This window comes from Acomys russatus, chromosome X, assembly GCF_903995435.1.
Source record: "Acomys russatus chromosome X, mAcoRus1.1, whole genome shotgun sequence".
Classification (NCBI taxonomy): domain Eukaryota; kingdom Metazoa; phylum Chordata; class Mammalia; order Rodentia; family Muridae; genus Acomys; species Acomys russatus.
Window position 1 is genome coordinate 122,710,186 of NC_067169.1, and position 17,670 is coordinate 122,727,855.

General features: G+C 52.6%; 1 protein-coding gene across 1 annotated transcript in view; it reads left to right on the plus strand.

The window, feature by feature from the left end:
* Atp2b3 (ATPase plasma membrane Ca2+ transporting 3) overlaps positions 1–17,670 on the plus strand; it is a 63,231-nt gene that overhangs the window by 11,132 nt on the left and 34,429 nt on the right. The window contains exons 2-7 of the mRNA XM_051141368.1: positions 6,577–6,910; positions 12,379–12,576; positions 12,702–12,959; positions 13,370–13,495; positions 14,122–14,247; positions 16,941–16,982. Of these exons, the coding sequence (XP_050997325.1) occupies positions 6,703–6,910; positions 12,379–12,576; positions 12,702–12,959; positions 13,370–13,495; positions 14,122–14,247; positions 16,941–16,982 (958 nt within the window). The 5' untranslated portion in view covers positions 6,577–6,702. The remainder of the gene's footprint in view (positions 1–6,576; positions 6,911–12,378; positions 12,577–12,701; positions 12,960–13,369; positions 13,496–14,121; positions 14,248–16,940; positions 16,983–17,670) is intronic.

Below are 17,670 nucleotides of genomic sequence, written 5' to 3' on the forward strand. Positions count from 1 at the left end.
CAAAGTCACATTTTGTATACAGAATTCACCCATTTTAAGGGCCAGGGTTTCCCAAAGTGATTAAAGCATCCCTTCTGAGGATGGACTGGGCTTGCTGGCCCCAAGGAAGCTCTGCCAGTAGCTACAAGAGAGGTAGTACATACCTACACCAACCATTTCCAAGTAGGAGAGCAAGTTGGAGTATTTCAGTGATAGGCCACTTGCTTAAAATGCTTGGACCAGGGGGTCTGCCCCTAGCAACACAAGACAGAAACAAGAGTGGTTCACGTAGGCGGGCAGTAATGGCAATAGCGTCCAGCATTGAACAGAGGTGCATGGGGAAGGGGTCTCCCTAACAGCTCACCTTCACATGAGCACAATGGACCGCGGATTTGACCTGTCCAGGGGAAGCCAAAGGAGACCACTCTCCTTTCTACCTGTCTACCACCTTAGACACAAATAAGAAAAATGGCTTTTTTCCTTTTGGCATTCTAGAAAAAAACACAACAACAACACATAACGTAAAAAGGCCATCTCCACCACTAGAGCCAGCAGGCCTGAAGCGTGTCTTGCATCCTCACTGCTGTACCACCATCAGCAACATCAATCTCCAGAACTTGCTCATTGTCTCAAGCTGCAGCTCAGCCCCCACTAAACACCAGCTCCTCACCCTCCTCCCCACCCCTCAGCATCCTACTGCTTGTCTCCATAAAGCTAGTGGCTCTCAGGACCTTCCAGAAGTGAAGCCAGACAGGCTCTGTCCTTTTATGTCAACTACATTGTAGCATGTGTAGGAATCCCCTGCCTTTTAAAGGCTGACTGATGGTTCATTATATTCAAATGGAGGGATAGCCAATCTGCTTGTCCAGTCATCTATCTATGGACATTAGGATGCTTCTACCTTTTGGCTATAGTGAGTAATGTTTTTGCGAGCATGGCTATACAGGTCTCTGTGGGTCTCTGCTTCCTACTCTTAGGAGATGAGGAGCTGATGATGCTTAATTTTTAAAGAAACTGCCCCTATGTATTGCATTGTGGCTGCAGCATCTATCATTCCTTCCTGAGGCCTGTTCTGACTGGAAAGCTTGGAGCCCTCCCCGAACCTCTGAAAACAGGCAAAATACATGGTCACAAATTCGGCTGGGCATGGGATGCCCTTGAATGGTGTTTGGTTGGGTACAGGTCCCAAACCCCCTTTTGGAGTGGACAGTTCTCCAGGTGGTAGGAGCCATGCAGGGCTTGCCTGGGCTGCCCTAGGTGAGAGTAAAGTGATTGGCCATCAATTAGATGTTGACCCACCCACATTAGGCATTATCTGCATTCCTACCCCCACGCACGACGATGCTGGGATCCATACTTCTTGGCTGGAGCCTCTGCAGGGACTTCTTTGCCTATGTGCATCTATCTTTCTGTGGGATGAGCAGGGTTCCTATGGCCTTGCTGACAGCCTCCAGCCATTCTCCAGGTGGCCTTGGTATACTTGCCTGCAAGGGCAGGAGTTCAGGCAGGTGGATTCATGAGCAGAGACAGGGGTACCATGGTGGCGGTTGATCCTCTTCTGTTGTTATTGTTTTTGCTCAAAGCTGTTCTGGGCTTAGAGCTATTTTGCGGCAGTGGCAGCGGCAATAGCAGAGTGTGCACAGATTGTACTAGGAACAGGGGGAGGACAGAATGGAGGGGGGTCTGTCCCTTTAAATCTGTTTTCTCGGTTTTATTTCCTTCTCTTTTCCCATCCTCCTCCTTCAACCAGCAAAAGTGGTGGGGCTGTGAGGGCCCAAGAGCTGCAGTGACAGTGTCTCTGAAATATTAATGAGGCTGTTCTCGGCCTGGCTTCTTCCCTCCCCCTCTCTGCCTTGTCCTTGGGTGGTCACCAAGGTGCATCAAACAGAGAGGCGGGGGCCCTGTGCTGAGAAGGAAGATGTGGGAAATCAGGGGTTAAAGTAACGCCCCCAGGGCCCCAAGCCAACCCTATATCTGCCCCATCATGTTAGACCCAGAAGTGGCCAGCCAGCTGCCCTGGAAGATTCCCTCCTCCCAGACCTCCCCACCTGCTCCCTAGCTGGGCCCCAGGCCCCAGGCCCCACCCAGTGTGCAAGTGTGGCTGGGATGTCTGACTATAAGGCTCCTGTTCCTGCTCTCTCCTCTACATGAAGCAGGCTGATGTTTCTGGGTACCTGGAGATAGAGAGAGGCAAAGGAACTGCCCCCCCCCCCCCCAGTGAGTCATGCTGCTGGGCCCTAGTCATGTCTGGAAGGAGAGTCCTAACTTGGTGAGTCCGTAGGGAGATACTAGTGGGTGGTGAGAGGGCCCAAGGTAGAGGCATGTGCCAGATCAGCCCAGGCTTCTGCCTTCTGCCTGTCTAGCTAGACTCATGCCGTAGGTCCCAGACCTGGCTCTAGCACCAGGAAATTGGCAAGCTCAGGCACCATACCCTGGATTTGTTCAGGGAGATTGTTGTTGTCACTCAGGACTCAGAAACTACGGAGGCAACTCGGGTCTGGGACTTTCTGGCCTGCACTGGTGCTGGTGTCTGGCTGGTGTCTATCCCAAGAACAGTGGCAGCACTTGGTGTCCAGATGCCCCATCACTAGTACGGGACATGTGTCCACGCAGACTTGGTTGGTGCTAGGTGAGGGCAACCCTGGACTTCTTCCAGACAGTATGATGAATTTCACTGCATTTTTAAGCAGTGGACTTTGCTTTCTGTTCCTTGACCTTTCTGAACATTAGGCTGGGCAGCTCCACAGAGCAAGTAGACCAAAGGGTTCCACCTGAGCCTGCTGGAGAAGCTACTCAGGGTACCAAAAGGATGTCCTAGTGTGGGCAGCTAGGACTTATCTCACCGCTAAATAAGAGCTTGATGCCTGAGGTCTCGGGTCTCATCTGATCCCGAGTCCCCACTGTGTGAAACAAGTACTGTGCACAGTGAACTGCAGTGAATGTTGGTGGGTGTTCTGGGTATTGTTATCCGATGGACACTGACAACTCAAAATTCAGTCCTAAGAGTGTGGTCACAAGAGGAAGCTCAGAAGCAGAGGGTCCTTCCCTCAGGACTGCATCGCTTCCTGAAGAGCAAAGCCACCTAGGGTCGGGGTAAGAGCACATATATTAAGTTCAGAAGTTGGCAGAGCACCCATTAAAGGTGTCCAGGGGTGGGTCCGGGAGGGGGAAGGAGGGAAGGAGGGAAACAGGAAGAGAGAGAGAACCAGGAAGGATGAGCCTTGATTTTCTGCTTAAGCAGATTTGAGTCACTAGAAGAATGGGTGCTCCATCTGGGCTTGAAGGGGTTAAAGTGTCCAGGCGTCACTACAAGGCACTTTGGATGATGGGTCTGGACTCATCTTCTTCAAGACCCCACTATCTGCTAAGGTAGCAGCCTGTTGACAGTCACACAGTGAGGCTGAGCGAGCCAGGGAATCCAATGCCTAGTGTAGAGAGAGGTCTCCCCTCTCTGTACCCTATCATGTTGGCAAATTTGTGCTAGGCTGGAGCAAATGCCAGAAGGTCCAAGTGCCCCTCTGTGGAGGCTCTCAATTCAATTAAGCCAGTTAAGGTCTGAAAGATGAAAGAGTACAGAAACGGTACGTTCCCTGCCCTTCGATGCCTACAGGCCGTTCTCGGCAGCCAGCCCAGGCAGGAACCTCTGTCAGGCCTGCAGAACTGATAGGCCTGCTCACTTCTGTTCTTGGCCATTTCCGTGATGGCTGTTGTCCTTATTAAAGCTGGAGGAGGCCATCATCCAAGTTTACGGACAAGCCAGGGATGAAGAGTCACTCAAAAGGGGCCTCCCCTTAACTGATGCCCTCTCCCTGCCCTGTGACCTGTTGAGTGAATGAAGACGAGGAAAGTTTGACTGGTCACATCTAATGGCTTCATGCTGTCCAGGGTAGTGCTGCCACCTCTCTCAGAGCGCCAAGCCTTTGCTCTGTGAACCAGGCCCCACTCACTAATGCCTCCAGCCCCATCACCATATGGGATACACCACTCAGTGGTCAACAATGTGTCTCAAAGAATTAAAGATGCAGGTAAAATCAGTCCTTCATTTGTGTTCTCTTTCCCAAAGAGCCAAGCTTGGGGTGAGTGAATGTAGTTCTGAGCCCTTGCCTATGAGGTCATCAGAGCCTGAGGCAAGTACTGGCCACCCCTCCACAAGGGACTCGCCCACATTTTCACTTGCCAGAACCTAGGGACATATAGCCCTGTTGATCTGGCCTTTCCTAGCAGCCTTGCCTGTCTGGGACATAAGAAGCTGACTCAGGGGGGCTGAAGCCAGTGCCTACCCAGACAAGCCAGACCCATTCACCTTGCCCAGCAGCCAGTAGGCTGGGGGTGGCAGATGCAGAGGCTAGAACTCAAACCTCACAGGCACACCTAACTGCTTATGCACTGGAAGTTCAGGGAGCAACTGGAGATGGGGTCAGAGAGAGAAAGAGAGGAGCACCCTGAGTAGTCAGGACATCATCCTAAGCCAAGGTCACCTGGGGTAGGGGTTGGGGGAGGCAGGTAGCAGTTGAAAGCTAACCTTGAGGCAGCAGTCTCAATTTCTCATGGCTCTGTCATTTCCCTTAACCAAACCTCAGCTTTGGAATTTGTTCACCCCCTCCTAGGCAGTCGGCATGGCACATTCACCGGTGGAAGGAACACGCTCTGCCCAGCTTCCCATAGGCCCACTGCTTGCCCCTGGCATCCCTAAGACAGTGATTCAGGCTGCTGCTTCTCAGCCAAGCAGAAGGGCCATGGCCCTGCCCCACCCCCAGCCTGGCTTAGCTGCTTCTCCTCCTTTCAGCCTTTTCTTCTCTTTGTCCTTCCTAGAGGCCTTCCCTGAAACCCCAGGGCTTTGGGCCGCTAGACCAAACCTTATTTCTAGAACTCAGCTACACACAAAAAAGCAATTGGTTGAGTCTCATCGAACTCTACCACCAAAACCCAGTGCTTGCCATTTAGTAGATGCTCGATAAATATTTATTTATTAGATGACCAACTGGGAGAACTGGTGGGAGAGAGGTGCATGGAATTGGGAGATGGGGAAGTCATCTTGTATTTGCCGTTTTCTCCCCACATCTTCCAGAAGTAAGGCTGCTTGCTCCATGTAGAAAGTGATGAAACAGTTAGCACTCTGGTGCTCAAATTGTGAAGTGCTGACCACTTGGGATAGACATTTCCTAAGTGCTCCACCCCCATCCCCACCCACCAGACTTGCAGATAGACACACCCACTTTTTCTTGAGAGCTGAAGCCTCCACGTTTGGAGCATGTGTGGCAATGTTTCATTGTTCCCCCAAAGCCTCTGTTCTTCCTCTACATGTGATACTTAGAGTTCATGGCACCCCAGAGGGCTCACGGGCCTAACCCACTGGGCTCTCCTGAGCTGAGGGTCATGCAGTTAACCACTTCTGTTTCAGCTGCATTAGGGCATTTTTGCATTTCTCCTGGGCTTTGGGTTATTTTTTTTTTTCTCCACAGGTGGTTCTAGATCAGAAACCTACATGGACGTCTGAGCTCTGAGTTTGAGAGGATTGTTCAGAGCCAGGAAGGTTGTTGCTGATAGAAAGGCCAAAGCCTTGTGCTCCAAAACTAATTCAGTTCTAGGGGACATATACGGCAAGGTTAGCATATGGCCTTGGGCAAGGAGGAAGACAGGCCCAGTGGGGCCTAATGGCTCCACTCAGACCCCATGAAGGCCAAAGATAGCAGCTTCAGGGGACATCAGTCTTAGGTAAGTTAAGGCAGAAGAGGGAGACAAAAATAGCCCCATCAAGCCCCATAGGAGGGGAAGGCGGTATGGCCTGCAGTGGTCTGGATGTTTTCAGAATGAAAGACTTTAGTCCTTTGTCATCTGGGTGTGGTATCAGAGTGTCAGCACAGTCACTTGTGACCTGTGGTTGCTTTGGGCTTTCTCCTGGTCTCCTCTACTTTCATTCCTTTTATCCCTACCCTCCTTTCCCTGTCCAGTTTTCTTTACTGCCTTCCTCCTTCACCTGTTTTGTGCTTTCCACTGGGCCTCCTCTCCTCTTCCTCCCACCCCCAAGTACTCTGAGGGCTGCAGAAACACCCTTTACACTCAGCCTTGACAAGGAGCCCAGCTGGCCCTCCCCATGTGTCAGTCTATCCCCTGGAGCCCTGAACAGGCCAGGCCTGAGCCACTGAGGACTGCTGGGGACTTAGGGCGGAGCAGTGGCACTGGACAAGTCTTATTCAGACAAGAACAGGAAGTAAGGTGGGAGGGTCAAGCAAGAAGCTGGTGGTAGGCACTGCTCTCTTGTGCATATCAAGCAAAAGCTGCTAGTGTTGACCCCAAATGTATTTCCTCACTTCCAAATGGGTTTTCAAGAGGATTAAAGAGGCAGAGAGATGTGGCCACTCCCTGCTTCCCCACCTAACCCGCTCTCTAGCTCAGAGTGCTCATGATGGGCAGGATTTGGTGGGGGTGGGGGTGGGGGGGAAGCTGGTCTATCTGGGGAGACCTGAGAGATCAATTTGGTACTTGTGAGTCACAGAGCACACTGAATGAAGATGGGCACAGTGATCCCAGAACCCTAGGCCTTTGTTCTGTCTCAAGCAGTCCCTTGGTCTCTTCTTACCTCCTTCTTCTTCCCAGGTGTCCACACTTAGCCTCTTTCCCACCACCACCTTGCCTCACCTCAGCACTGGGGTCTTAGGTGGCCACCTGTCCCTAGCTGCAACTGAGTTGAGGCTGCACCTGTGAAAAGGCCTGACAGACAGGATGGGTGACATGGCGAACAGTTCCATTGAATTCCACCCCAAGTCCCAGCAGCAGCGGGAAGTGCCCCATGTGGGTGGCTTTGGGTGCACACTGGCAGAACTGCGAAGCCTCATGGAGCTCCGAGGTGCTGAGGCACTACAGAAGATACAGGAGGCCTATGGTGATGTCAGCGGACTGTGCAGGAGGCTGAAGACCTCACCTACTGAGGGTAAGTCCACCAGATTGGGCAGGAACACAGGGGCTGCCTTACCCCTGGGCTCTGTGGCTCTGCTGCTATGGCTGCCTTGAATGACTCTGGAGGTGTGGCCCAGTTGACTCTTGGAGGTCACAGAAACTGGAACCCTGATTGTTACCCTCTGCTCAACCACTTCCTCTTGCCTGGAAGGCACTTTGTACAGAGGTAGATTGTCATCCTCTGGGCAACTAAATTCCAGGCCTTCGTCCACACTTCTGTGATCAGTCATTTTGCTACAAGAGGAAAAGAGAGGACAGGGCAGACGAGGACCGCTAAAGGTGGAGGATCCAAACGGAAACCCTGACTTCCTCCCATGGAACAACAGTGCCAACTGTGTCCTACTGAAGGATGAGGAAATCATGGCCTCTGTCTATATATTTGGGGTTCCTGTGCCTAAACTTGGGCTCAGTTAAGAGGAACCAGAAAAAAGGTGATGCAGCCCTCTGGGGTCACATTGCAAGGGTCATCACCATGGGAAGGAAGGGATGGCCTAAGGATTGCACAGAGACCAAAACTAGGGCTCAACTGTCACATGATACCATTAGCAGTGGCAGTGGTTCGGACTGGGGCAACTCAGCGCTCAGTAGCAAAGTGCAAACACAAGGGCATGGGTTGGAGTTTTCAGCTCCCATGTAAAAAACTGATTATGGAGTGTTCCTGTAATCACAACACTGTGGAGGCGAGAGGAAAGTGCACTGGGTTTGTGTATCAACCAATTTAACCAACCAGTGAACTCTAGTTTCAGCAAAAGACTTCCTCACAAACAATTAGGTGGAGGACAAGTGAGGAAGACACCTGACATTGACCTTTGGTCATGAGCATATATGAGTGTTCACACACACATACACGCAGAGAGAAAGAGAGGAGAGAGAGAGAGAGAGAGAGAGAGAGAGAGAGAGAGAGAGAGAGAGAGAGAGAGAGAGAGATGCGGGCACATGTGCAAGTAAGTATGCACCCAAATATAAGTGATAGCAATACCCAGCTGTACCACAGATGTACACGCCTGAGTCAGTGCAGGTCTTAAACAAGTGAGCCTCTGAGCCTCTGGAAGACCCAGAGTGGAGGTCCAACTGTCATCTTGAGTCCTCAGCTCCCTGTTGCCAGGGTCTTCAGTGAGACTAGGGTCCCCAAAGAGCCAAACCTAGCCCCAGATTTCAAGAGCTAGAACCCTTTCAGGCTCATCTGATGCTGGCCTGGCAGAGTTGCCAGCTTGATTTATTTTATCATCTGCCCACCTTAGTGTGGCACTTTGGCCCACCCAGTCCTGCCAGTCCTGGCCATCACCTGGCTTCCTTCTGCTCCCTGACTCCCCTGTCCCACCTATCATCACCAGGCCTTGCCCATTCTTCTGCTTATCACCTCCAGCCTCCTTGCTCTGTCCTTGTCCCACTCAGAGCCTCTAGGGAACACACCAGATGCTCTTACTCTAGCCTTGCCCCAAGTGGATTGAAGAAAGCATCATTTGTCCCTAGGCAGTGCATGGGCCCAAGAGAGCATTAGAGACAGGAGAAAGCAGGCCCATGGGCCAGGTTAAGAACTCCAGATACGGTGGCCTCCCTGGGCCATCTGAGTCTTCCTGAACTGAGCTGTAGAGCTGCTGCACCCATGGACACCCTATTCAGTTTGCCTGCCCCCCACATTCACACCAGCCTGAAGCAGCATTCTGTCGGGGCAGATGGCTGGGCTCAGTGCCAAAGGATCTCTTTCCTTCCTCCTCCTTGCCTCCCCCCCCCCCCCCCGCCCTACCCCACCCCACCCCCGACTTGGGGCCTCTGAGAAGGCTGAGGTAGAGGACCATTTAGCCACAAGGGCTCTGGCCTCTCCCAGATCAAAGGAAGCAGATGGGCTTTGGCTGGCAGCTCTTCCCTCTGCCTGTCAGGCCTTGTTAAATATTTAAAATGTCAAGGCCCCTGGGAACCTGCCCGATTCTGCCACAGAGCTCCAAAGCTCATCTGGTGCCTCTAAATGGGGTGGGTGTGGAGAAGAGCAGGTGTCCAGGTGGGTGGTTCAGCCCCTGACAGGCCTCTGAGACCCTGAGTCCCCATGGCAGCCCAGGGACCAGCCCATCCCCCTCGGCTCCTTTGGCCCAGCTGTCTGGGGCCAGGAGCAGGTGACTCTCACTCCAGCATTTCCTCGGCTCAGCAAACCCTGAACAGGCAGGCTCCCCAGCAGGCCTTCTTAGTGGGAGGGGCAGGCTTAACTGTACTTCCAGCCACCACATGTCAATCCCCTGGTGCCCAGAAGGGTTTGACATAGGACAAGGGGCCAGGTAGGTATGTGGCATGTTGGTGGAGGGAACTTTGGCAGTTATTACACCAATCCACTAATCTCTCAGCCTCCATAGAGCTTCAGAAGGATTCCAGAGCCTATGCTGAAGAATGGCCTGCCTCCTTGTCAAGACCTCAGGGGAGGCCAGTGGGGGGGGGGGGTCTGTGCCCTGCCCCTGTCTTGTCTGATCTCCACAGGCAGTCAAAAGAAGGAGGGAACAGATTAGCTAAGAGCCAACACAATGTGGTCCTAATCCAATTCTGATGGCATCTGGCCTCTGCTCTGGGCAAGCAGCCCATATCTGTCCATGCCAACCACCTAGCCTCTGTCCCCACGTCTTGGACCTGCTAGGTGGGCACGTGCTTGGAATCAGAGGGGCCACAGGCTGCCTGCCTTCTGTAACACACACACACACACACACACACTGGTAGGTGTGGCAGTTGTTAGGACCCCAAATCGCACAGAAAGGCCTACACTTCAAGGTCAATCTGAAGGCAGCTGCCAGTGTCAGGAAAGGAGATGGGGAGCACTGCTGCAGGAGCAACCATGATCCCAGGCCAAGGCAAGGCAGAAGAGAAAAAGGGAGTGAGTTCCTGCAGGAAAGAGCCTAAGGGCCTCCCTGGCCTCGGGGGCAATCTGGGCATGTGAAGTGTGGGATACTCAGGGAGCAGTAGAATGGGGGCTCCAGGCCAAGGGCAGTGTAAACCCCAAGTGTCTAGGAGCTCAGAGTTCCCGTGCATCCCTTGTAATGTTGCATCTCTCAAAGCTCCTGCAGTTGAAAGAGAAAAGCCTCAATGTAGAGGAAAGGCTGCCCCCCCCCCCCAGCTTGGACCATGTCTCCATCACTGTTACCACAGAGGCTGAGGTTTCCCAGACACCCTACCCGGGAAGCTGTGGGACTTCAGAAAGAGGCCTTTGGCCCCAACAGAAATCTGAGCTGCCGGCCCAGGCCAGGCTCCATGAGGCCAGGAAAAGAAAGGCAGGGACAGCTGCAGCGCTTCTGGGTGGGGAGGACACCGTGTGGCTAGATGTGGACGTGCCAGGGCTGTGCTGCTTGTGACTTTTGCTCTTCTTAGAACTTCTGCTTCATTCAGGCTCCACCCTGCTCCTCTGCAGAAGGCCCACTGTCAGCAACTCCTTATTGGGCTGGGGCTGAGTCTTATGAGCCTTCCTAAACCCAGCCCGCTGGGCATCCCCTGTGCACTGGATGGCCCTTTTGCTCACCACTCAGCTGCTCCAGCAGGTGGTAGAAGCCATGCCAGTGACCCTGGTGGGAGCTTCAAGCTGCCATCATCCATCCAGTAGGTGTCAGTATGGAGCTGGTCCCAGTGGGGTGTAGCACTGAAGTCCTGCATGAACCTAGAGAGAGGTTGGATCAGCCTGCACAGAAGTCTTCAAGCCAAAGATGAGGGTATGGCTTCACCTCACTTGCCTGAGGTCTACAAGGGGTTACCTCCAAGGCCTTGAGGGCCTGAGGTAAGGCCCCTCTCTGCCCTTGGACCCTGATTTGACTGAAGTATCTCATGTTACGATTGAGAGGGCCTTACTAGAATCCCCCTTTCCTCTCCTCTCCTTGTTCTCTGCATGAGCCATTGACAAGCTCCTTAGCCTCAGCCATGTCCATGTCTCATCATCAGGGACGACAAGTGACAGAACTGGATGAAAGGGGGTCGTTGTGAGACCAAAGGAAACCCTGGGGCCCCTCAGGAGGCTGGTCACTGAATTTTTCAGCACCACTCTGGGTGGAAGTTCATGTGGTTCCCAGGCCATAGCTCATGTTTGGCCCCATGGCCAAAGTCTAAGAAAGTGTAAGGTATAGGGAATCCATGTGGCTGAGCACATTCTGGCCACTGTGGGTCACCTCTCCTCAATTCTGCCATGGTAGCTCAGCCTCTGTGGGACTCTGTTGTCCTTTCCTGGTGCTGGTCCTTTCACTCTTCAGCCTTACCAGCTTCCTCTGGAACTGGTGAGCAGAGCCCCCTGCCCCAGGATGGAGTAGGCTTCCTGCACAACCTGGAGAATCAGTTGCATAGGCCACAGCTCCTCCCTGCTGGCCCATACCTCCACCTTGAAGGCCTTCCTCTAATCACAAAACAGTCTCCTTATATATGTTTTCGAACCTAAGAATGTTCTCTCGCATTCATTCTTTCTGCTCCTTGCATGAGAAACTTCTAGAAAATAGGCCTCCATCCATCTCTAAAAGATCTTGCTCTATCTTCTTCAACAAGCTATGCTTCTGGATACTCTTATGTCCCTGGTCCCTGCTTCCCCTGTGTCTTGCCCCTTTTGTAGGTTAGGCCATAGGGTGGGGTGGCCAAGGTCGAGGGGCTGGCCCACTTTCAAGGAGCCAGTGTCTCAAACACACAGTCCCATCTTGCAGACTTGTATGGGGCCTTGTGACCAGACCTCTGAAAAAGACATGGAATCTAAGTGTTAGGAGAAAGGCAACTTGTATGATCCCTTTGGAGAGGGCTCTGACCACTTCTTTGACACTTGGGTGAAACTTGGCTAATATTACCTGGATCCCCTTGATCGGTGATCTCCTCACAAATCCACTGAAACCACCTAGATAATGGTTCACCCCATCCCCACCCCCAGCTCAGGGAGCCACTGGCTTCCCTGCCCTGCTCCTGTCTCAGGTACCCTTGGCACATAGTTCCATACTCCTGGGTCCTTGCTGCCTTTCCCTTTGTTGGGTGTTATCACTTTACTGAAAGCATCTCTCCCAGATAGCTTGGACATGGAAGTGACAAGAGACATGGAAAGTGCATGGTCTAGGCTAGTGTTTCAGTAATCAAGACATCCACAGTCCCAAGCCTTCCCTCCCCAGGCCCGCTGTCCTATCAGTGCATCAGGAAATTGATAACCCCCTTTCCTGGGCTACCATCCCTTCCTCGGTCTAGGTATTCCCTGTGAGGGCTAGGGCTTATAGCACCATGCCTGTACCACTCTGCTATCTCTAAGCATCCACTACAGAGTTCCAGGAACGCAGGCTTTAGTCAGAGAGCCACAAGAGCCACCCTTATAGCAGCAGCAGTAGTAGTAGTAGTAGCAGCAGCAGCAACAGCAGCAGCAGCAGCAGCAGCAGCTTAGTCAGGAATGCTTATGGTACCAAGGGCTAGCCTGTGTCATCTTCTTCTGTGCTTCTGCCACTTTCCTGGGGCACTATGTAGGCCTGGCAGACAACACCAATGACTTGGAGAAACGCAGGCAGATCTATGGGCAGAACTTCATCCCACCCAAGCAGCCCAAGACCTTCCTGCAGCTGGTGTGGGAAGCCCTGCAGGACGTGACTCTTATCATCCTGGAGGTGGCTGCCATCGTCTCCCTGGGCCTCTCCTTCTATGCACCGCCTGGAGAGGAAAGTGAAGGTGAGAGGCGAAGGCTCTGGTCTGGAAGGAGATCCCAGCTCTCTGGGCTGGATGGAGGTCCCAGCTCTTGGCTCTCATGACTTCACCTCTCCTTCCTTTCTGCTCTCCTTCATGCTTGGCTACAGCCTGTGGGAATGTGTCTGGTGGGGCAGAGGATGAAGGTGAGGCCGAGGCTGGTTGGATCGAGGGTGCTGCCATCCTACTCTCTGTCATCTGTGTGGTGCTGGTCACAGCCTTCAATGACTGGAGCAAGGAAAAGCAGTTTCGGGGACTTCAGAGCCGTATTGAGCAGGAACAAAAGTTCACGGTCATCCGAAATGGGCAGCTCCTCCAGGTTCCCGTGGCAGCACTGGTGGTAGGGGACATTGCCCAGGTCAAATACGGTAAGTGTGCCCATCTTCATCCACCCTGCCAAGAAAGCCTGAATGCTATTTCTGAGAAGGGTGAGCCAGAAGAACCCCTCCCAAAGTCAGACTGTCTCCCCAATAGTTTGTATTTTTACCCACAGGGGCCTGAGGTAGAACATAGGGGCTTTGAGAGGAGGCAGAAAAGGAGTTGGAGACATAACAATGCCCACAAGAAGCAGGCTGCCCTCACTACTGCAGGCTGCAAACACTGTCCCTTCTTCCATGGTTAGATGTAGATGTTCCCCTCAAAGCAGGAGGCTGAAAGAAGACAGCTCCCCAGTCCCTTCCCAGATGACAGGACTTCCCCTGGGAAAGGCGGGAAGAAGCAAGGGTGGGGAGACCCCATGGACCCATGGCCTCTGGTTCCGGCCTGGGCTGGCCTGTAGGAGACCTTCTGCCTGCCGACGGTGTCCTCATCCAAGGCAATGACCTCAAGATCGACGAGAGCTCCCTGACCGGCGAGTCGGACCATGTGCGCAAATCAGCAGACAAAGATCCCATGCTGCTCTCAGGTGAGGGCCACCTGCAAAACCAGCCCAGGGGAAGGGCACCTGGAAAGCATCTCCAGCTAAGCCATCCTGCTGGACTTGCCTTAGCTAACACCTTCCTGAATACCCATTTGGTTGGGTAGTCTGATAATGCTACCCACCGCCATGCTGGAGGCCTGGTTGTGTGGCTCCAGCCATAGGAGAAAGAAATGGGCCTTCTCTGCTCAAGAGGTGTCATGAATGGGACTTCCCAAGGGGAGGGCTTTCTGGGGTCAATATTGTACTTCTTGCACATCCAGACTCTGGAAATCACCCAGTGGGTGCTTTGTTCCTTTTCTAGAAGGTTCTCATTCAGCCTAATTTTATCTGAATGAGAAATGTAATATGAAATGTGACAGAAAGCCCAGAGCCCCTGGTGGGCCCTGTGAATGTCGTTGACAAGGCCCTGCCACTCTGTGGTTCTCCTGGCAAGTTTAAGGAACTGGTCCCACTACCCCATGTCTGGAGACGGGTGGCAGTGTACATGTAGAGGCCAACAGTTGCAGTGACTTTTGTCTCAGGGAAACTCAGAAAGCCAGCCTGTGGCTGCTGAGTATGTCCTACCAGCCTGTGTATATCTCTGTCTTAGTTCCTCTGTGTTTCTGTGCCAGGCACTCATGTCATGGAAGGTTCTGGAAGAATGGTGGTAACAGCTGTTGGTGTGAACTCCCAGACAGGCATCATTTTTACTTTGCTTGGGGCAGGTGGAGAGGAGGAGGAGAAAAAAGACAAGAAAGGTAAGGCATCTATGACGTCCAGTGTCCAGAGATGATGAGGCAGCTCCCTTGTATGTCACTGTTCTTGCTTTTTCATATGCCTGCTGGCCAATCCAGAGAGATGGGTGGGAGGCCACAACCCTCTTCCAATTGTTCTCATTCTTCTGATATTTTTCCATAAGAGCCAGCAGGTTGATGATCCCTGTGTGGGGGCAACTTTCCTTAAACGGCTATTCCCTAATGGCTTTGGTACATCTGTCCCTGGGGTGGAGTGTAGTCACAGAAATGTAGCCTTTTACCTCACTTTGAAAGATGCTACCTGAAGCCGGGCGTGGTGGCACACACCTGTAATTCTAGCACCCGGGAGGCAGAGACAGGCAGATCTCTGTGAGTTCGAGGACAGCCAGGGCTACACAGAAACCCTTGAAAAATACAAAAAAAAAGGAAAAAAAAAAAAAAAAAAAAGAAAAGAGAGCAGTGGGTGGGGAGAGGGAGAGAGAAAGAGAGGAGAGAAAAATGCCGTTAGGGGTCTCCATGCTCACCCTCTAGGGATATTTCTCAAAATGATAGCCAGGGCCAAAGGATGCTGGATGGACTTGAGAAGGGGAGCCCTGGCTCTAGGGCCAGTAATGGATGGAAACAGAGGATTTGAGAGAGTCCAGCTTCCTTATGACCCTGGGCTTGCTAGCACAAAACTACTATACTGGCCCATCCTGCCACGGCACTCAAAACTGTGGTGTTATAGAGCTTCCCTATGCCAGGCAGTCCCTGCTTCACTGTGATGCAGGTGAGCTGCCTGTCCTCGGTTCTTTCCCACAGCCCTGGGTGACTAAGGTGTACGCCTGCCCATCTTAGAGAACCGAGACACAGAGCAGGGACAGACCAGCATGAGGAAGGACAAGTTAGTGATCCTGGCCTTAGGCCACTCCTTAAAGCCCTCTGTCCCTGGGGGCAGAGAGACATGATCTGGCAGGGCTGCTATTACCCTTGTTCCCTGGCAGTCTGGCCCTCTGCTTTCCTGGATGGGTACCTCCCTGCTGCTGGTAGGCCAGGTCTTCTGCCACCTGCACCAAGTTCAGCTGACCTTAGCTTGAGTCCCCAAGCTAGATGAACTTTCCTGGTACGCTCTTGGCTCTGCTTGGTTGACAGGGAACCCCTTCCGCGTAAGTTCCTAATTCCACATAAGTCCCTCTAGGAAATACACCCTCTCTTCTTGAAGCCAAGGGTCTCTCACTTGAACTGCCATAACCTGCACTTTTTTTAGTATCCCCTGTAGCTCTTTTCCAAGCTCCTGGCCCAAGCTTTGTCCTTTAAGTATCATTCACAGCTTGGTCCTAGGCCCCTCCTTCCTCTTTGAACTTGACTATTCCTCACCCAAATACGTTCAGACAGGCCATTTGCACATCCCTAACACTCCTAGGTTGTGAGACAGGGAGTCAAGAGTGGGCCAACTTTCTGGAGGAATATCCTGAGGGGCTGGGGAAAGCACATCTATCTTGTCCTGTGTTGTCCACCCCCCCCCCGCCCCGCCTTCTACTGTGTCACTCCTGTGGTTCTGTCAATCCTTTGGACATGCTTGGAAGTTGCTCCCTGTCAACCTGCCACACTTACCGTCTAGCCCTGTCTCTTCTAATGACTCCTATGTACCCTTTTCTTCCAAAGCCCCACCTCGCCTCTGTGCTCTGCGTCCCTCCAGGCTACCTCTTCTAGTAAGGCTTGCTCCATGCCTCCCTTCCTCCACCCTCTGGAGCCCATGCTTCCCCCTGTGCAGGTTGGCTTTAGAGTCAGCCTACCTTCAGATGTCTGGAGGTCCAGAACTTCCTCACTGTGCCCTGCTGTCATCGCATTATCATCCTGTACCCATGGGTGTCTCTCTTCTATTCTTAAAAGTCTGTCTCCTTCATGAGATTCCTCTGTGGTTAAGAGCACTTTGCTTCACAGTATCGTATTGGGAAGCTTACAACCACCTGTAACCCCAGCTCCAGAGGCCATAATATCCTCTCCTGGCCTTCGCTGACATGAACACACACACACACACACACACACACACACACACACACACACACACACACAATATCTTCCTCACCTCTAAACTACCCCCCAACCTGCACAGAGGCTCTAAGCAGAGAGGGTCCAATATATGCCGGACTTCTGTCTGGAAGTATCTCACTCATTCTTGAGAGCACAGACCCTGGTCCCATTGTCTAGAAGCTACCTGACCCCTTGTCTGTTTTTTGAGTCCTCAGTGACATGAGCTACTGGATGGGAACTGATCCTGTGTTGCCAGATCAGACATTTAAGGAGTGGACACTACTTAGAGCACTAGGCCTTTCAGAAACTGTCCACAGTTACTTCACCTGACCAGGGGCCCATCCAGGACTGCCTTTACAGATGCCCTGGGTAGCTGAGGCCAAGGCACAATGGGAAACACTGGGCAGGGACTTGGTGCAGGAAGCCCAGAGTGCATGTGGTGAGCATATGCTGGGAGGTACTGACAGCTTGCTCCTGGAAAGTATAAGCCATCAAGAAGGCCCCTCCATAGGCAAGATCAGGGCTACCAGCAGTCAGGCCTCTCCTTCCCTCCTCTACCCCACATAGCCACAGATCGCTGTCTGTGCCCAAACTCTTTCTGCGCTCCTGTGCTTCTTTGTATGTCATGGCCACATGGGTTGTTCTCAAGTCTCTCCGTGTCTGTCATTCCTCTTCCATTGTAGGCAAGCAGCAGGATGGGGCGATGGACAATAGCCAAACCAGAGGTAACGTGCGTGTGCGTGCGTGCGTGCGTGCATGGCTCAGGGCAGCTGAGGAGCCTGGGGGAGGAGGGGGAGAAGGGGCAATGGGGAGGGACCACCTGCTACCAGGGCAGAAGCAGCACCTAAAGACAGGTGAGTGGGCCCCAAAGTCCCATCCTGGCTTGACAGTGAAGGGGACACCCTTAGAGGTTGCTCCAGTTTCTACCATTCACTACTTTCCTAAAAGCTAAGGGGCCACCTGTGAACAGCTGGCCAGTGCCATGGCTTGAGCTTGTCCATGAATGGACACTCTGAGATCACTTTAGCCAGATGATGAAGCTGATGCGTAGAGAGGGCAACTTGCCAAAGTCCCTGCGTGCCAGTCCGCCGAGTTTTCCAGGTAAGAGGAGTCAGCGAGAGCCTCGAAGAGAACTGAAAATGGCAGGGCTTTAGGTAGAAGAGAGATACTGATGGCTGGGGCTCTTGATTGGCGGAATAACAGTAGGCAGGGTCTCAAAGCTAGAGTGACACAACTAGACAGGGTCTGGCATGTCCTCAAGGGCACTAGGAGAAACGAACTATGGTAAGTGGCTTTGGGCTACCAGGTGAAGTGGAAGGATGCATAATGAGGCGGGGGGAAGACAAACTGAGGGATATCCCAACAACTACTAGGTCAGGCAGCCCCTTCCTAAGTAAGAGTGGAGGAAGTAGG